The sequence below is a fragment of the Emydura macquarii genome, unplaced genomic scaffold (genome assembly GCF_026122565.2).
Source record: "Emydura macquarii macquarii isolate MOO-44397 ecotype Brisbane River unplaced genomic scaffold, CSIRO-AGI_Emac_v2 contig_1477, whole genome shotgun sequence".
Classification (NCBI taxonomy): domain Eukaryota; kingdom Metazoa; phylum Chordata; order Testudines; family Chelidae; genus Emydura; species Emydura macquarii.
This window is the reverse complement of record NW_027131614.1, coordinates 5,070,404-5,087,641: the sequence shown is the minus strand read 5'-3', so window position 1 is coordinate 5,087,641 and position 17,238 is coordinate 5,070,404. Positions and strand designations below refer to the sequence as shown.

At 38.0% G+C, this 17,238-nt stretch overlaps 1 protein-coding gene across 2 annotated transcripts in view; it reads right to left on the bottom strand.

The window, feature by feature from the left end:
• Window positions 1–17,238, bottom strand: part of LOC137156683 (tumor protein D52-like) — a 188,351-nt gene that overhangs the window by 79,510 nt on the left and 91,603 nt on the right. For both annotated transcript variants that reach the window (XM_067553577.1, XM_067553576.1), the window contains one exon: window positions 14,074–14,255. In XM_067553577.1, coding sequence (XP_067409678.1) covers window positions 14,074–14,255 — 182 coding nt within the window. The remainder of the gene's footprint in view (window positions 1–14,073; window positions 14,256–17,238) is intronic.

Here is a 17,238-nt window from a genome sequence, read left to right as displayed (position 1 = left end):
TTCTCGATCAGAAGGGGCCAAGGACCATTTATGGACCTTTTTGTTTCTCCAACACCCCCTCTCCCTGCAAGACGCTCTCTCCCCCACATGCAGGATGTCATGTGGTCTCACACAGAGACTCTATGCTTGCACAGCCCTCATAAGTTCTCTCAGTATGACAAACACTGCACTATACGTAAAATGTGACATCATCATCATCTTTTAATGCCTCGCAGGCTTTTGCCTTTCTGCTTCTGCTACTTCAAACGCAGTGCCAGAAGTGAAAAGAAGTGATCTGCAGGATAAGTTGCTCTGCTGTGAAATTGCTGCTAAACATGTGATAATTCATTATTGTACTGGGTCCATCACTAGTGCAAATCCATTGTACTTTGATCACCTATATCCTGCACTATGTTATTTCATCGACTAAAGCTTAAAACACCAACTATGAATTATGTAACATTTAAGAAATATTTCAAAAAATGCTTACAGACCTAAGGCTCCAGGAACTCTGGAAGTACAGTCCTTATGTATTACTGAACCACAAAAAACAACACCTCAATTTGTGGTTGAAAATAACTTGCAGAATGACATTCAGTGGGTGGCAAAAAAAAAAGTCACAATTGTAAAGTAACCAACCAAATAATATGCTATGTCCACTGGGGACAAAATATTGTAATTTTTAAAAAGCACATTGCTATAAATAAAGTTAGCAGTTATTTGCTGAAGTGTACAGATTAAGTCTGCAGTCTGAGGGCTACCCTGCAAGTATGTAATAGAAAAGAAAAAAAGCTGAAATTGTTTGATAGCAGACACAGTGGCACCACATGCATTGTTTGGGCTAGGAGCTATGGTGAACTGCACTCCACAGCGTTCTGAAAAAGGGAGTTTATACCACCTCCTTGGATTTAGCCTTCTTTAATGTAAACAATGATTCTTCCTTTTAATGTTGCAAAGTTGGTAAGCGAGAATGGGACAAGATCAGCACTGCTTAAAGTTTCTCCCTGGAATTTGGGTAAAGTTTGTGATCAAGAAGTCGATTGGAATGTCAGAAAGCATGTTTGCTGATGAATAGTGGCAACCATCTAAGTCCTCTGAGGATTTCAACGTGACGTTCTTGCAATTTTAATCAGAGAGACTACATTTTTCCCAGCATGGAGACTAACTGTCTGATTATGGCTTTCCTTAAAAGATATAAAGTGAAGGAGAATCAGAAATTATTTTTACTTTTAGCGAACATCACCAGTTTATAAAGTCAAAACACACAATGGGCTAAAGTCAGCCCAGATGTCACACTGTGGAAGAATCTGGCCCAAAGTACATGTTGACTGGATGAACACTTCTAGTGTGTGAAAATCAGTACTAAGATTTCTACTCTTCAGTGCCTATATGCAATTACAAGAGAAATAAACTGATACAGCATGGTTGCACTGAAGAACTTCCAAGGATTTAAAAAGTTATCTCTTTTAAAGAAATCACTGCCCATACAAACTTGCAAAATTCCACTTGCTCACTTAACTTGATACTTGAGCAAGTAATGTTTTTTGTCAGGCAAGATACATAACATTTTTTAAATCATAATTATTATGGTGAGCACAGATTTTTGTGTGTGGCCTGATAAGCTTTCATGCTGATTTTGTAATGATGCTAATGATGTGATGTAATGTAATGATGGTGCATTGTTGTAAGTTATGTAATTATAAATTCTTAAGATTATAATATTTTTACACCCATACGGCACTTTTCACATTAAAAGGGATGATATTGGTTTATAAAAAAATTGCAAAACTATATTTATAGAGGTCACTTCACACACCACTGAAATGTAGCCACCTTGGAAGGCAGAAACATGGCAGCTGTTTAAAAGCAACATTACAGACTAATTGGCCAAACTAAAAAGTTGGCTAGGATGTGAGGGCTGACACCCCTACTACACATTCAAAATGTGCGACTGGCTTTGAATGTATTAAATGGACACTGTCAGCTTTTAGATGTGATAAAAGTTTTACAAAAGCTAATAAAACTGAAATAGTGTGATGATTTTTTTAAAATTTCCATTAAAACAATGTTTCTGTTTGGATTTGAACCCCTCCTAGCAGTGCTCACAAGACAAAGATGGTGCATGAGAACAAGAAAGTTAAAAAAGTTAAAACCGCTAATATGTTTACCTTGTCCAAGCTAAATGAAATGCAAAAAACAAATATGGAACAAAATTCTACCTGCAGCAGAAGGCCCAGGATGGGCACTCTGACATTACATAACGTCTATATACCCCTGCATGGATGGAAAGCACACACTCGCAGTGAGACTCCATAAAGTCTGAGAGGGGATGATGACTCCACTCAACAGAGAAGTAGGCATCAGGGATTGAGCAGGCTAGGGAAACTAACCTCATACAGAGCAAATGACTAGGTGTCATTGCATAGCTGAAGTGGAGGGGCCTTTTCTTGGGCTAAGAGGTAGAGTTAATTTTTCCCATCCTCACAAAGGATGGCTGTAAAAAGCCCAATCACTTGGGACTTCTGTGGAATCCTTGAAATTTACCCCAAATGCATAAAAACATATGATATATTTGATTTCCTTTCCATTTTAGTATTATTAATATTTGATTAACAACACAGGCAGGGAATTTTATTTTTAAATGTTTATTTTTTATCAGATAGCAGCCAATTCAAAAGAGAAACTGAAGACTGTTTGGCCTAAAAATACATCTATCTCTGCAGTTGCCCCAAAGCCCTGCCCTGCCCTGAAGGGTATTTGAGATTATACTGATTTACATCATCCTGGGTTGTATTAGCAGGAATGTTGTAAGCAAGACACAAAAAGTAATTCTTCCACTTTACTCCATGTTGGTAAGGCCTCAGCTGGAGTATTGTGTCCAGTTCTGGATGCCACATTTCAAGAAAAATGTGGACAAATTGGAGAAAGTCCAGAGAAGAGCAACAAAAACTACTAAGTATCTAGAAACTATGTCCTAAATTGGGTTTATTTAGTCTGGAGAAGAGAAGAATGAGGGGGGACATGGTAACAGTTTTCAAATACATAAAAGATTGTTACAAGGAGAAGGGAGAAAATTGTTCTCTTTAACCTCCTGAGGATAGGACAATAAGCAATGGGTTTAAATTGCAGCAAGGCAGGTTTAGGTTGGACATTAGGAAAAACTTCCTATCAGGGTAGTTAAGCACTGGAACAAATTGCCCAGGGAATTTATAGAATCTCTGTCATTGGAGGTTTTTTAAGAACAGGTTAAACATGTGTCAGGGATGGTTTAGTAGTTATTACGTAGTCCTGCCTTGAGTGCAGGGGACTGCACTAGATGACCTACTGAAGTCCCTTCCATCCTACACGTCTATAATGTTATGATTTTAGAAGGTATTGTTCTTTGGCTGTAGTCATTACTGGGGAATTGAGTACAAGGTAGGAGATTGGTGAGGAATACAGATGTCAGTAAAGATATCAAGAGCAGAGCACATCAGCAGGAAGTTTCTGAACAAGAGAATGACAGCAAAGGATGAAATGAGATAAAAGGAAACTGAGAATCTACTCCAGGGAAAGATGGGCTGCAGAAGGCTTGAGAGCCAGTCACAGATATTTTCTACAGTGTGGTGCTTGCTGCAGAGACCACTGGAAAGAAGAGGAGTCTTCAGGGAAATGAAGACTACAGCAGAGGCTATCAGGAAGGAAACAGCAAACAGCAGGAAAACACTGATCTTATTGCTAGTAAACTACGAGCCTGAAGGTTCAAATAGCATGAAGTAATAGTGCAAGTAGATTAGTTATTGTTTTCCTCTCTTCCTCGTCCACAAACTGCATTTAAACCCACATTCCAGGATTTCTTGCAGTAAGACTTACAACATGGAACTTAAAGGAGATTCAGTATGTTGAGTCAATAAGGTCCAATTTTAACAGGCTGGATACACTATTCTTGGTAGCCACTACAATGGACAGAAGCCCAATTCTGTATCACTACTTTCTTCAAAGGATTTTCTTTTTCTTTTCCCCATCCATGCTAGCTGCTAACCTGAGCCAGTAAAAACACACTTATGCATACAGTGTATTTATACAACAGGCGTAGAACTTGCCTGCTACATGTTCTTCTCAGCAATATGGTATCACCAGCTAAATTGGAATTACATTTTCATGCACAAGCTCCTATAGTGAATTTAATTCCACTCTGAGAAAGCTACCTTTGTGGTCACAGCCAATAGGATCTTGTTTTGTAAATCCAAACTGAAACTTAAAACAAACAAGCAAGCAAACAAACAAACAAACAGACAACTCAGGCATTCTGGGATTTCAGCAGGAAGTGATCCCAATAATAAAAATGAAAATAAGCAGCTTTCAAAATAAGCCAGCAGCAGAAGCATGTTGTTACATCTCTGTTCTTTACCTCTTTCTTATATATCATATATCTCTCTTTATAGAACCAGTTAGAGACATTTAAAAATAACATTTATTTACAATCTAGGTAGCAATTCCTCCCCTCTTCCCCTGCTAAGGATTTCAGTGTGTACATAGACTGTTTTTGCTGGCTGCTGACGCTAAAAAGGAAATAAACTATTTTAAGACAGACAAACAAAAACAAGATCACTTCACCAGTGCAATATCAGGACCAATTTTTTTAAATCTAGCATTGCGTTACATTACTGCTAAAAACAAAGTTACATATGCGTTAATAGTTTGCTCAAAATTAAAGTGCTATCTATTTGCAGCTGTTGGACACATAAGTATATAATATCTCAAGCTGCAATAATGTCAGAGGAACACAAGCTTGGCTCATTATTTGGGTGGAAGATATCTAGAGAAAACCCAGGACTCACAAGAAGTAATGCTGGTGACTCAAAGGGAGGCACTGTCTACCAACCCTGAAGAATCTGTACTCTACTGTGATAGCCCAGTCTAGTATTCGGGGGCACTCTACTGCTGCTGCTGATGTTTTTGTGGCTAGGTATGGAGATGAAGTCCATGATTATTGGGGTCATTAAAGATCCAATGACATTCTTTTGCAAGTGTAGGGTTAAATTCCTATATCCTGGCCAAATTTTAATTTGCATAACTGGGGATTCCCACACTTTGTTGCTTCTGTCATATGAACTCACTGCACACACCAGAAGCTCCTTCCATTCCTGCATTCCCCACTTCCCTTAAGTTCCCTGTGTGTCACCCTTCCATCCCCCTCTATTTCAGTGACTCACTGTAACCCCCTCATGCGTGGGCCTCCATGTGCCACCCATAACAGGGACACTCATTCCCCCTTCCCCACCATGGCAGTTGCTCCACTTTCCCCCTCCCCCATACTACTGTCCCCCCTTCTCCTCTTCTGTCATGGGTTCTGTGAGCCCTACCATGCCAGGGACTCTGTATGTCCTCATTCCCCTTTTCCTCCTATTTCCTCACGTTTCTATGTGCCCCCCCAGTTACCCTCTGCCCGCATACCAGGGTACTCTATTCTCTCCCCCTCCCCTCTCACCATGCCAGGAGTCTGCCCTCCCTCCATTCATTCAGGGTGTCAACATTTTAAACTGAGATAGGAATACTATTATGCTGCAATGTGTTGATGGCTGCCATCAACTGATTTTCTGTTCTCTAGACAATTCCAGAGATCATTGAAGGTGATAAGTCTGCTAGCCAGATGCAAGTGGCTCTGGGTTTCTCTCATTTCCCCCCTCTAGTTTTCAGATTTTCATCAAAACCAATAAGGTACTGCCCACTTATGCCAAGAACATTCCCTCAGGTTTTGGAATTAATCAGAGCTGAGCCTTAAGGAACAAGAAGAGACAGAGGTGGCCTGACAGACTAGAATTAAGGCTGTGCCAAAGCACCTCGGGCAATATGGAAGAAGACACAGAGATGCTCCTAGGAGAAGCAGATGAGCAGGGGAGAGAGATGGCACTATTGGAGGGTGATGGTGGCAGAGAATAACTTTTGTCTACTGTTGCTATGTGCTTTAAAACAGATGCCAGGTTTCAATCCAAAAAAGACTGCCCCTTCCATTTCTGGCAAGCAAAGTGATTCATATATATGTTTATGGTGTATATGAATGTGATACATATAATTATTCACCACACTTTCCCTAATACTAGTAATACTTGCACGGGGGGGGGTCGGAAGAAGAAGAGACTCCATATGCGCTCTTCCTCCTAGCTGCCTAGTGCAGAGGGCAAAACCTAGTACACACTTTACAGAACTAGCTAATAAAGTCTGTAAAATGATTTGCTTCTATTTAGGAAGAAAATGTAAAAGAAAGAATTATCATGATCATTACAGTATGTGTACTCTACTATGTGCAAAATTATATTTAAAAAAAGGACAAATTCAGTAACTTTTAAAACTTTAAAATATTTTCTTTTGCACAGCTTAGAACAGTGGTTCTCAACCTATTTATCATTGTGGGCCACATATGCAGCTCTCTCTGTGTTATGTGGGTCGCATGCACACAATATATGTATTACCTGTATGGCTCTTAGGACATAACATGGGCCACAGCTGTGTGCTGACTGGGTCGCAAGCAGCCCATGGGCCATGGGTTGAGAAGCACTGACTTAGAATGATCCCCTGGATATCTGAAATGAAAATTTATTTCTCCTCTTCCCCAAATGCATGCTGGTTTGTTATTATAGGGTAGCTGATACATCAGGCTACTGGCACTGCTCAGGGGAGGATGGGGGGTGAAATCAAACAAATTAACATTGAAACATTTGCATTAAGTGGAAAACAAAAGAAAACCACAAAGCATTCAGTCAATCTGCAAACCACATTAAAAAAGTTAATTCAACAGGAGAGTCTACAAACCTCAACAGTATATTATTAAGCATGAAGAGGTAATTCTGTGTCTGATTATTTGACTTAAGTTCCTTGAAAAAGTTACAGGGCTAAATTGACAATACTGTCTGCCTAAATTAGGGATGTAAGCGGCTAAACATTTAAACGGTAAGCAGCATTCTTACCGTTTACTAATTAGTTTAAATGTTGCCCTCAGGAGAGCCTCCCTGCAGAGCAAGAGCTGCCCAACTGTGGCTCAGCAAGAGCATGCCTGGGGTGGGGGAGCCACACTGGCTCGGTACCTCCCCACCTAGCGAGAGCTGCCCAGCTGCAGCTCTGAAATCACATGCCCAGGCCCTCATGAACAGGCCACCTCCCTGCTCCAGCAGCTTCTGCCAGAGCTAGACCACTGCCACTGCCAGCACCCAGCCAGCAGAGCCGGTAATTCCGTGGCAGTTCAGCAGGGCTGAGCCAGCCTGAAGAGAAGCTTGTCACCACCTGATGCCCCTCCCACCTACTTATGCAACTGCAAGGTAAATTAACGTTTAAACGTTCTATTTTTAGAAGTTTAATTAAACAAATTTTTACATCCCTCACCTAAATCCCAACAAAGTACTTCTGCCCCCATTATATGTACAACAGTTGTACAGAGAGGGTACTTGTTTAGACTAGAGAGGCAGATTTTATTAACACACTGGCAAAAACACAGGAAGCCATTAGACACTTATCTACACTACAACTCTGACCAGCCCTAAACACAGGTAAGAATTCTTTTTATAAAAATCCCAATCATAGACACAAATATCCAGGCATTTATGCACAAAGTTTTGATCAAGCAAAGCACTTAAGCACATACATACTTTTAATCACATGCATAGTCCCACGGAAGTCAACTTGAGTACTCATAAGTGTAAAATAGCACATGTACTTAAGTGCTTTATTGGATCAGTATCAAAAGAGGTAGCTATAGTGTAAATGTGGGTACATGCATAAACTTTGAAGGTGTGGTTTTGAGGTGTGTTGTTATATTTTGGCCAAAAGTCTGAAATCTAAGAGTTTGCCTACACTTAAAACGCTGCAGTGGTGCAGCTGCACCTCTATAGTGCGTCAATGTAGATGCTACTTACACGATGAGAGAGCTTCCCCTGTCGGCATAGGCAACCCACTATCCCAAGAGGCGGAAGCTATGTCAACAGGAGAGGCACTCCCATCAACATAGCACTCTCTACACCAAGGGTTAGAGGTCACTATAAATAGTTATACCAACATAAATTGCTAGTCTAGACCAAGCCCAAGGAATGTAAATTAAAAGTATTGTGCTTAACACTTTATTAATGTAAAATTAACATCTTATGTTTTCCTTTTCTTTGATACACAATTTTCAATTAATTTTATAGTGAGGCTTGTAAAGAGAAGTGGTAGAAATACTTTTTTACAGTTGATCAGGGAAATTCCAACACCACTTTTTGCTGAAATTTGCCTATTTATCAAAATGGTTCATAAATATGGTTTGATTTTGACAAAGTTCTGCTGGAAACCAGGCGGGGTTCTGAAAGAAATTGGACTGGTTTCCTGCCAGTTCACCCACTCAGCTCCTCATTACTGGGGACCCCAGGGCTTCCAGGATCCTGGGCAGCCAGCCAGCTGAACTTCCTCTGAGTTAGGGACCACAGGGCTTCCATGATCCATAGCAGCCCATGAGACAGATTAGGCTGGAGCTAGGGCTCCATTCCCTTTCATGGAGCGTTTTGAAAAGTTAAGTGTTTTGATCCGAACTGGAATGAAACCAAATTTTAAAATATCTTAATCCTCCACTAAACAGAATCTCTCTCCACTTAACTGTAATTTTTTTAAATATGTTTTAATCTTAACTATCCACACACTTCATCTATCATCATTATTTCACTTACATGGAAACAGTACAGCTTAAATTGTCTTAATTAAATATACCTTCTAGAAAAAACCCCACAATAAATCAACTACATAAAAAGATATTTTTAGAATAAATAATTAGTTTCAACTCCTCCATATCTATAAAATAATTTTAAAATAGAACAAGAACAAAAGCATGTAAATGTTTCCCACACAAAATTCACCTTGACAACCATTCAAGCCGCATAAATATTTTGGTATAGTTTACAAAAGTAACATTACCTAATGTTTTATGAAGGTCATGAAGCTATCATGCTCTGAATTGCAACTAGCATCATCCCTCCTTCTCCCCGCCTCCCCCACGCAAATTTGGCACACACTAAAAGGTGTTAAGTAAAATTGCCACAGGACATATTGAAAATCCCTGCAACAGCTGCACATGCAAACTTACAGAAGTACCTTTTAGATTCTGTAGCCTGATAAAGTTGTTGAAGGATTACAACAGCCTTTGAAAATGGAGTATCATCAGACTGGCACAGATTGAGGCAGTTTTCTCCTCTACTCATCAATTTGGAGGCTAGTCCTGCAATCCCACATTTCAGAAAATTGCCAAAAGCCATTGTGCTTTTACTAGGAATGGTCATTAATGATACAGGTACAGACCTTGCAAGAAACAAAGTCAATACAACTCTTTCCCATACTTAAAAGTTCTTAAGAATCCCATCCAGTGATGACAGGAGCAGGTTATAACAGAAACTTTCTGTCATGGTTTACAATATTGCTCTTTTGGGAGATCTATTAAAAACATGCACTTTTCTTTTGAAGGCTTTGTTCCCTTTCTACCCAGAAGAAAAAACTTTCAGCTACAGAAAAAACACAGTCTAGCATAGTCCTATTTTTCCATAACATCTCTTTGCCTTGCATGTTATCTCTGAATGGATTACGAATCATTTTACAGGATCTGCACTTTTTACATAGACTTTATACAAGATTAAATAATGCATGCTAGGCAAGATAATGTCTTTAAATAACTGCAATATAGAAAATTTCACATATTTAGTAATACCCCATATTCATATTTTCCCTGTTCTGCAACAATGAATTTAATATCTTTATAACATCAAATCAACCCTACATGGCAACTTGCTATTAATGGACAAATGCATCCTACTTTGACTTCACTGACATTACACCAGCAATGTGTTTGGCCTATGGTAAACTGACTATACTCCAGATGTGGCAGATTCTGATCCTGACGCAGGCAAACACCAATAATGACATGTCACACTAACATTGCAAATTCATGAAGCAATATTTTCCAAAAGAAGAAACATGATAAATAGCAAGAAAAGAAGTTTCTAGCCTTCATTTGCCCATTATATTAATTGTTTTTTAAACCTTTATCTGTAGTGTTTCCAGGATTTCTTTTAACTAGAAGTGGTTTCAACTCAAAGTTGCAAATTAACTTATATAATGGTGAGAAAGAACAGGGCAAAATGGGGCAAAACTTTTTGGCCAAAACATTTTTTGAAGAAAAATGCAAATTTGGATCACAAAACATTTCACAAATTTGTGCGGAATTATTTTAGTTGCCAAAAAAAAAACCCTTAAAAAATTCCAAAAGAAAATCTAAATGTTCCATTTTGATATTCTTGAAACAAAAATGTTTTGATTCAAAATTACTTTTAGTTAAGAAATTTCCTTCAATTTCATGTAAAAAAATTATAAATGTTTAAAGAGCTCAAAATTTAAATGAAACATTTTATTTCAGATCAAACAAAATGTTTTTGGCCGATCTGAAACTAATTTTTTTAATTTTTCGGAACTGCCAGCAATCCAAAAAAACAGATACTTGCACAGGTCAAGTGCAGACAGATTCTGGGGTATTATGAGCTAGCTGCTCTCCAATTACTTAATAAAAGGAAATATTCTACCCATGAAAAAGGAAGGAAAATATTTAAATACAAAATATTTAATTAAATAAAATATATATTCTTCCTTTGCCCAATAGTACTAGGACTTTATGCTGAATGGAATTTGCCTTCCTGGAGAAGGCAAAACAAACTGAGAGGATTAGGATTTTTATAAAATGGTTTATAGGCACAGGCTCCACAGGACAGGTCTATAAAAATGTTGTTTGCTTGAAGAACTAAAAGTCACCCTGCAGCTCAAAGACTGTGCTGGATGAAAAGTAGGTTTTATTATGTTCTAATCTAGGAGATTATAAACTAATTCTAGATGATTGTTCTAGAGTAGTAAATCAAAGTTATCAAGGAAGCACTGCAGTCTCATCACTTCAGACAGGATTATTGATGGGTAAAAAGTACTTTTTCTTCCCCTTTTTTTCTTATTGATATAAAAAAGTAACACTTTTGAGGAGTTTAACATTCCTGAAAAGAGAACAAATTAAAGAGGGAGATCCGCAGCACCAGTCACACTAGAATAGATATAAAAGTCTAGTTCTACTCTGAAAAGTGACTTGTAAGAATAGCATCACAAGGTTCCATGTCTGTTTCAGTAACTGCAAATTAAATCTGATGGTTTTTCTAACTTGTTAGCCCTCTACATTTAATATGCAATCTGAAAGTCAAGAGGTCTCCTTTCAGGCTCATGCTCTACCAACAGTAAATATGCACAAAGAGAAAGAATTTGGTTAACATTTCTGTTGACGATATGTGAGCCACAACGTCAGACAGTCCGCTCTCCCAGCTAGATTGACTCTACAGTGCTAGCAGAAATAATAGTAAAATCTTATTATGGTCACCAGTGTGAGTAGGGATGGCTCTAAACCCACAGAGAGAACACATATTTTGAGTAAGAGGATGATATTCTTACCCTGTCACTTTCTAAAACAGAATCATACATTAGCATCTTCTGCCAAATAAGGATTTTTGCGTAAAAAATTATTCATTTGCTTCCAAACTGGAAGTCCGTCTCTGTCTCAGGTGAGGGACACATGAACATCCAAAGTAGTCTCCACACATTATTTATACCAAGTTCTTATTAAACATGAGAAGGTTGTATTGTTCTAATGCAACCTTCATTTTATAAAATCAATGCACTGCTGTCCTTACTCTGCAAGCAGACTGAGGTAATCAAACGAGCAAAGCATGACCTTCCTACTTACTCTTCTTAATGAGGCGTTAACTTCAAAACATAGTTACGATTACCTAAATCGTAACACCTCTAGTCAAGATAGCATTTTCCAGATTTGCTTTTGATCCAAAAGTCCCTTGCACACACGCACACACAAATTATCAAGTTTTCAATAACTGTTCAACCTATGTGCTATATGAAGAAGGCATCTCATAATATAACTGTTGAAACTAAAACAAAAAAAGTCCAGCAGACACTGAACACCACTCTTGTCAGTTTCCTCAAAATTAATCTAGTAGTTTACATGCTCATTTAAAAACAAATGGGCTAATCTTGCACTTATTCAGGGATATCTGGGGAGGGTTAAGTGCTGCTTTGGTAGTACTTTCATTGAGTTCTATACCTCCAATTCCTCAGCCCCACCCCGATCCACCAATCACAAAGCATGTAGAAATGTAAATTGTAAAAGAAAGGTGGGAAAAACGAGCACTAGAGATGGGTCCACACAGACACAAACACTTGTCTGCCTATTCTTGGGGACAAATTCCTTTGAGATACATTTCTTCTCTTTCCTGTGCTATGTTCTATCACCAAAATATGATGCCATGTCCTGTTAACACAAGACATTAAGACCTATTACAACTGCCATCAAAACTGAGGTACTCATCATTCTCATTGGATTATTTACATTAACTACTCACTGACTTTCAAGTTTTCCTATCTTAAATCTTTCTGAAGTAAAATTTCTGACAGTAATGTCTCAAATTTTAAACTATCATCATCATATTAAATCAAGAATCTAAATAAACGGTATACATAAAATTCACTAGAATTATGTATATTTCATGGATTTTTTTCGTCTTTTCCCACCCTCTCTTTTCTGCATTTTAAATTTAGTTGCCTTGAATACATAATATAGGTCAAATCTATAGACCTGATCTTGAGAGTGCTGAGTGCACTGAGCTCCCACTGAAGTCAAATGGGCTTTCTTCAGAGATGCTCACCACATCACAGAATTAAGCCCTTTGTTTTTAATCATATATATAGCCTGAACTGAGAAATTACCTTGTTTATTTCATGTCTGTGTCAAAAAATATGTGAAGACAATTTATGGCATGTGCTATCTACCTTATAGCTGTCAATCATATCTGCTTTGAAAGTCACAGGCCTGTCAAACATGTCTGTTGTCAGAGAGGCAACACTACAAAAATGACTATGCCGTTATTTTAGAAAACACTAGGGAGCAAAATCATGAATACACAAATGCTCTTTGATTACAAAATTACTTTACAGTTTTATGCACAAACTTGTTAGTTCTAATTAAACTTTTTAAAATCAAATTACTCTAGCGTTAGCTTTTATTGTCAATTTCGTTTAAGCCTATTATTTTAGGTAATGAGGGGGTTCACCTTTTATTATGGTAATGAGGGGTTTCACCTAACCTAACACAAATATTTTCAAACCTTTTTTATTTTATTTTTTTAAAGTGGATGTGGATTTAAATGCATCAAAGAGTTGTGAACCCAAACACAGCAACATTGTGCTAATGCATGAAAACTAAAGAGTGAAAGTGAACAGAATAATGAAAGTGAATTTACACTCTCAATGTGCTCAAGTTTTCACAAAAAAAATACACATTTTCAATATAAGTTTGGTTTTACAACTTTGACACACTGATGCATCTAAAGTTACTGATGAGACACCTACTGGACAGAAGAGTAAACCTACTAGCGAGATTCAGACATGAAAGACAAGAGGGGGGGGTCTCCCAACAGCACGGTCCAAGGGCAAGAATCTGACATTTTTTGTCCATCAGAAAAGCTTATACAAATGTATTAGTAGTGCGCTCATCTATAAACAGGCAATGAATCTAAACTGGATCAGATTTATCCATTTACGTCAACTTGTACAGCATAATTTATCTCAGTTCAATTGTTCATTATTCAATTGTGGCCAATGTATGTTTCAAGGTACAAAGATAAAATTTTGACAATTTAAAAATAAGAACTAAAAGAAGGGAGAAAACATTAATTCAATTATTCTGGATCCCCAGTTAACGTTCTGTTTACAAATCACACATTTAACAAAAGTAATTCCCCTCTGGGCTTTAAGAGTTTGTACATTTGTAGGCCAATGGTTGATAACATAAGAGAATCTGCTCTTAGTGCAGTGACTTCGGAGCAAAAGCAAATCTTTTTGTGATTTGGATTAGTTCTCCACCTGAAACCTATAATTCAGCAGTTTAAAATCTATAAATTACAAAGAGACCCTATCTGAGATCATTCCAAAAGAGATTTCTAATTCTATCTAGGTATTCAGGTTCTCTTGCACATTTTATTCATTTACCACAATAGTACTACTTACTCTCCATCTACTTCTGGTCGTTTGCACACACAGTGAAACTTGCCACCGAAATCTATATAAAGATCATCTTCTACAATGTGGAAGATTTGACCAACGACAATTCTGTCTTTGGCGGGCCCCATCTGAACTAAAGGAGAGCGTCTCAACATGGATGCAAAGGATTCCACGTTCTTTGAAGGCACCTACAGATAAATATAAAAAAGAAAAAAAAAGTGATGCTTATATTTCCATACATAAAATGCAACTGATGTCTAAAGGAAATGCTAAATCTTATTTTTAATGTATAAACAACAGCCATTCACTACAATACAGTTCAAGATTTCATGTCCTTGGAACATTTTTGTAAACATCCTTTGGATAGAATTTCAGTTTATGGTATGTTTTTTCTCTGATCCAAAACATTTCACATATTAAAAAGAGAAACACTTTAACAGTTCAGCCATATAAAGATGGTGATAAATGAAAATACTTTGCATCTATGCAGTAATTTGTATCTTCAAAGCGTTTTACAAACATTAACTAATCAATAATTTAATAAAATAATGTGAGGACTGTATAGTTCTTAAAAGGTGTATTTCCTAGTTGGCAATATGATCTACTTGCATGTAGAACCTCATTAAAATCAGATTTTAATTTACTACATTTTGCTTCCTCGGTGAAAATGCACTAAAATAAATTTGGCAAGATATTACTGGCTGTAATTAATTTTTTAATTTTTTACAATTTAAGTTTTGGTTTTTATATATAAATAGCAAAAGGAGCAGTCCATATAATGGATTAATGCTTGTAAGGTTTTGTTTTGTTTTTTATTTCCCCCCTCCCCCAGTTAAACAGGTCACCAGAATAATAATATGGAAGTAAATGTACAAACTTGATTTTTTAATACCCATAAAGAATGTTTGACAACACCCTTTTTTCTCTCTCATAAACCAAAACCTCAACAACACCTGAATTTACGTGCCTACTGGCAAAACACATAGGATGCTATTTTTTCCCCTTGCAGACAATTGGGAACCACAAATCCTCCTCCTCCTCAAGCAAAAGGAGGACTCTCCATTTTCTTCTTGGTTTGAAGGAGACCTGTTCTTGTAGTTCCCCAATCATATCTGTCTGGTGAGGTTTAAATTATGTTTGAAACTACTTGATTTTTTTTTAATATACTCAAACATTCATTTTACTAAACATCCCACCAAATCCAATTAAAAACAATAACTGAAAAATACATTTCTGTGAAACTGAGTCTACTTTAGGTACCATCTGTGCTGGCTGATGCTAACTGGGCATATGTGATTGTCATGAAGGTCTGGAAACAAGACAAGAGCATTTAACTGTACTGTGACAGCTAATAATTCAGCCATCAACAGCAATACATAACAACTAAGGAGAAAGACGCTCAAAGGAAAATTAAGAGAATTTAGACCAAACAGTAAATACTCAACTTTATGCACAAGGTACTATGTACCTAAATATTCCAAGTAAGTGGCTTCTTTAAACTTTGCATTAAGAAACGGAAGCCTTAAATTACCTAAATATACCGTAGTCAGAAAGGCAAATATAGTGCCCATCTTCAAAAAAGAGAAGGAGGAAGATCCAGGGAACTACAGACCAGTCAGCCTCACCTCAGTCCCTGGAAAAATCATGAAGCAGGTCCAAGGAATCCATTTTGAGGCACTTGAAAGACAGGAAGGTGATCAGGAACAGTAAACATGGATTCACCAAGGGCAAGTCATGCCTGACCAATCTGATTGCCTTCTATGATGTGATGACTGGTTCTGTTGGTGTGGGGAAAGCGGTGGACGTGACATACCTTGACTTTAGCAAAACTTTTGATACAATTTCCCACAGTATTCTTGCCAGCAAGTTAAAGAAGTATGGGTTGGATGAATGAACTATAAGGTGGATAGAAAGCTGGCTAGATTATCAGGCTCAATGTCTAGTTAGCAGCCAGTAACAAGTGGAGTGACCTAAGGGTCAGTCCTGGGACCAGTTTTGTTCAACACCTTCATTAATGATTCCGCACTCAGTAAGTTTGCATATGACACAGTTTGGGGGGAGTGATAGATACCGTGGATAAGGGACAGGCATAAGATACAGAGACCTAGACAAATCTGAGGATTGGGCCAAAAGAAATATGATGGGGTTCAACAAGGACTAGTACTGGACTCTGCACTAAGCATGGAAGAATCCAATGCACTGCTACAGACTGGGTATCAACTGGCTAGGCAGCAGTTCTGCAGGAAAGAACCTAGGGGGTTACAGTGGACAAGAAGATGGATAGGAGTCAACAGTGTGCCCTTATTGCCAAGAAGGCTAACAGCATATTGGGCTGCATTAGTGGGAATATTGCCAGCAGATTGAGGGAAGTGATTATTCCCCTCTATTCGGCATTGGTGAGGCCTCATTTGGATTAGTGCGTCCAATTCTGGGCCCCTCAATACAGGAAGGATGTGGACAAAGTGAGAGTCCAGTGGAGGGCACTGAAAATGGTTAGGGGGCTGGAGCACATGACTTATGAGGAGAGGCTGAGGGAATTAGGCTTGTTTAGTCTGCAGAAGAGAAGAATGAGGGGGGATTTAATAGCAGCCTTTAACTACCTGAAAGGGGGTTCCAAGGAGATGGAGATAAACTGTTCTCAGTGATGGCAAATGACAAAACAAAGAGCAATGGGCTGAAGTTGCAGTGGGGGAGGTCTAGGTTGGATATTAGGACAAACATTTTCACTAGGAGGGTGGTAAAGCACTGGAATGGGTTACCTAGGGAGGTGGTGGAATCTAACATCCTTAGAGGTCTTTAAGGACCGGCTTGATAAAGCCTTGGCTGGGATGATTTATTTGCGGTTGGTCTAAATGACCTCCTGATGCCCTTCCAACCCTAATATTCTACGATTGTTCTCATAAATGCTTCCTATAATATTAAGATACTAAGTTTGATTAATTTTAAGATGGCTGCCTATGAAGTATAATAATCTTTTTCTGGGAAACATGACAATTTGTGGAGGGATGCATGGGGTTTTTGAAACAGAACATCTCAGAAACAAAGTGCATCAAAAAGAACGTTTTTCTTCATAAGCTGCAAAGAGAGAACCCATTAATAGATCCGCTATTTGGCATTTAGTAATTATATAATTTCAACTTCTGATTTTTCCAAGATGTATTGGCTCCTACT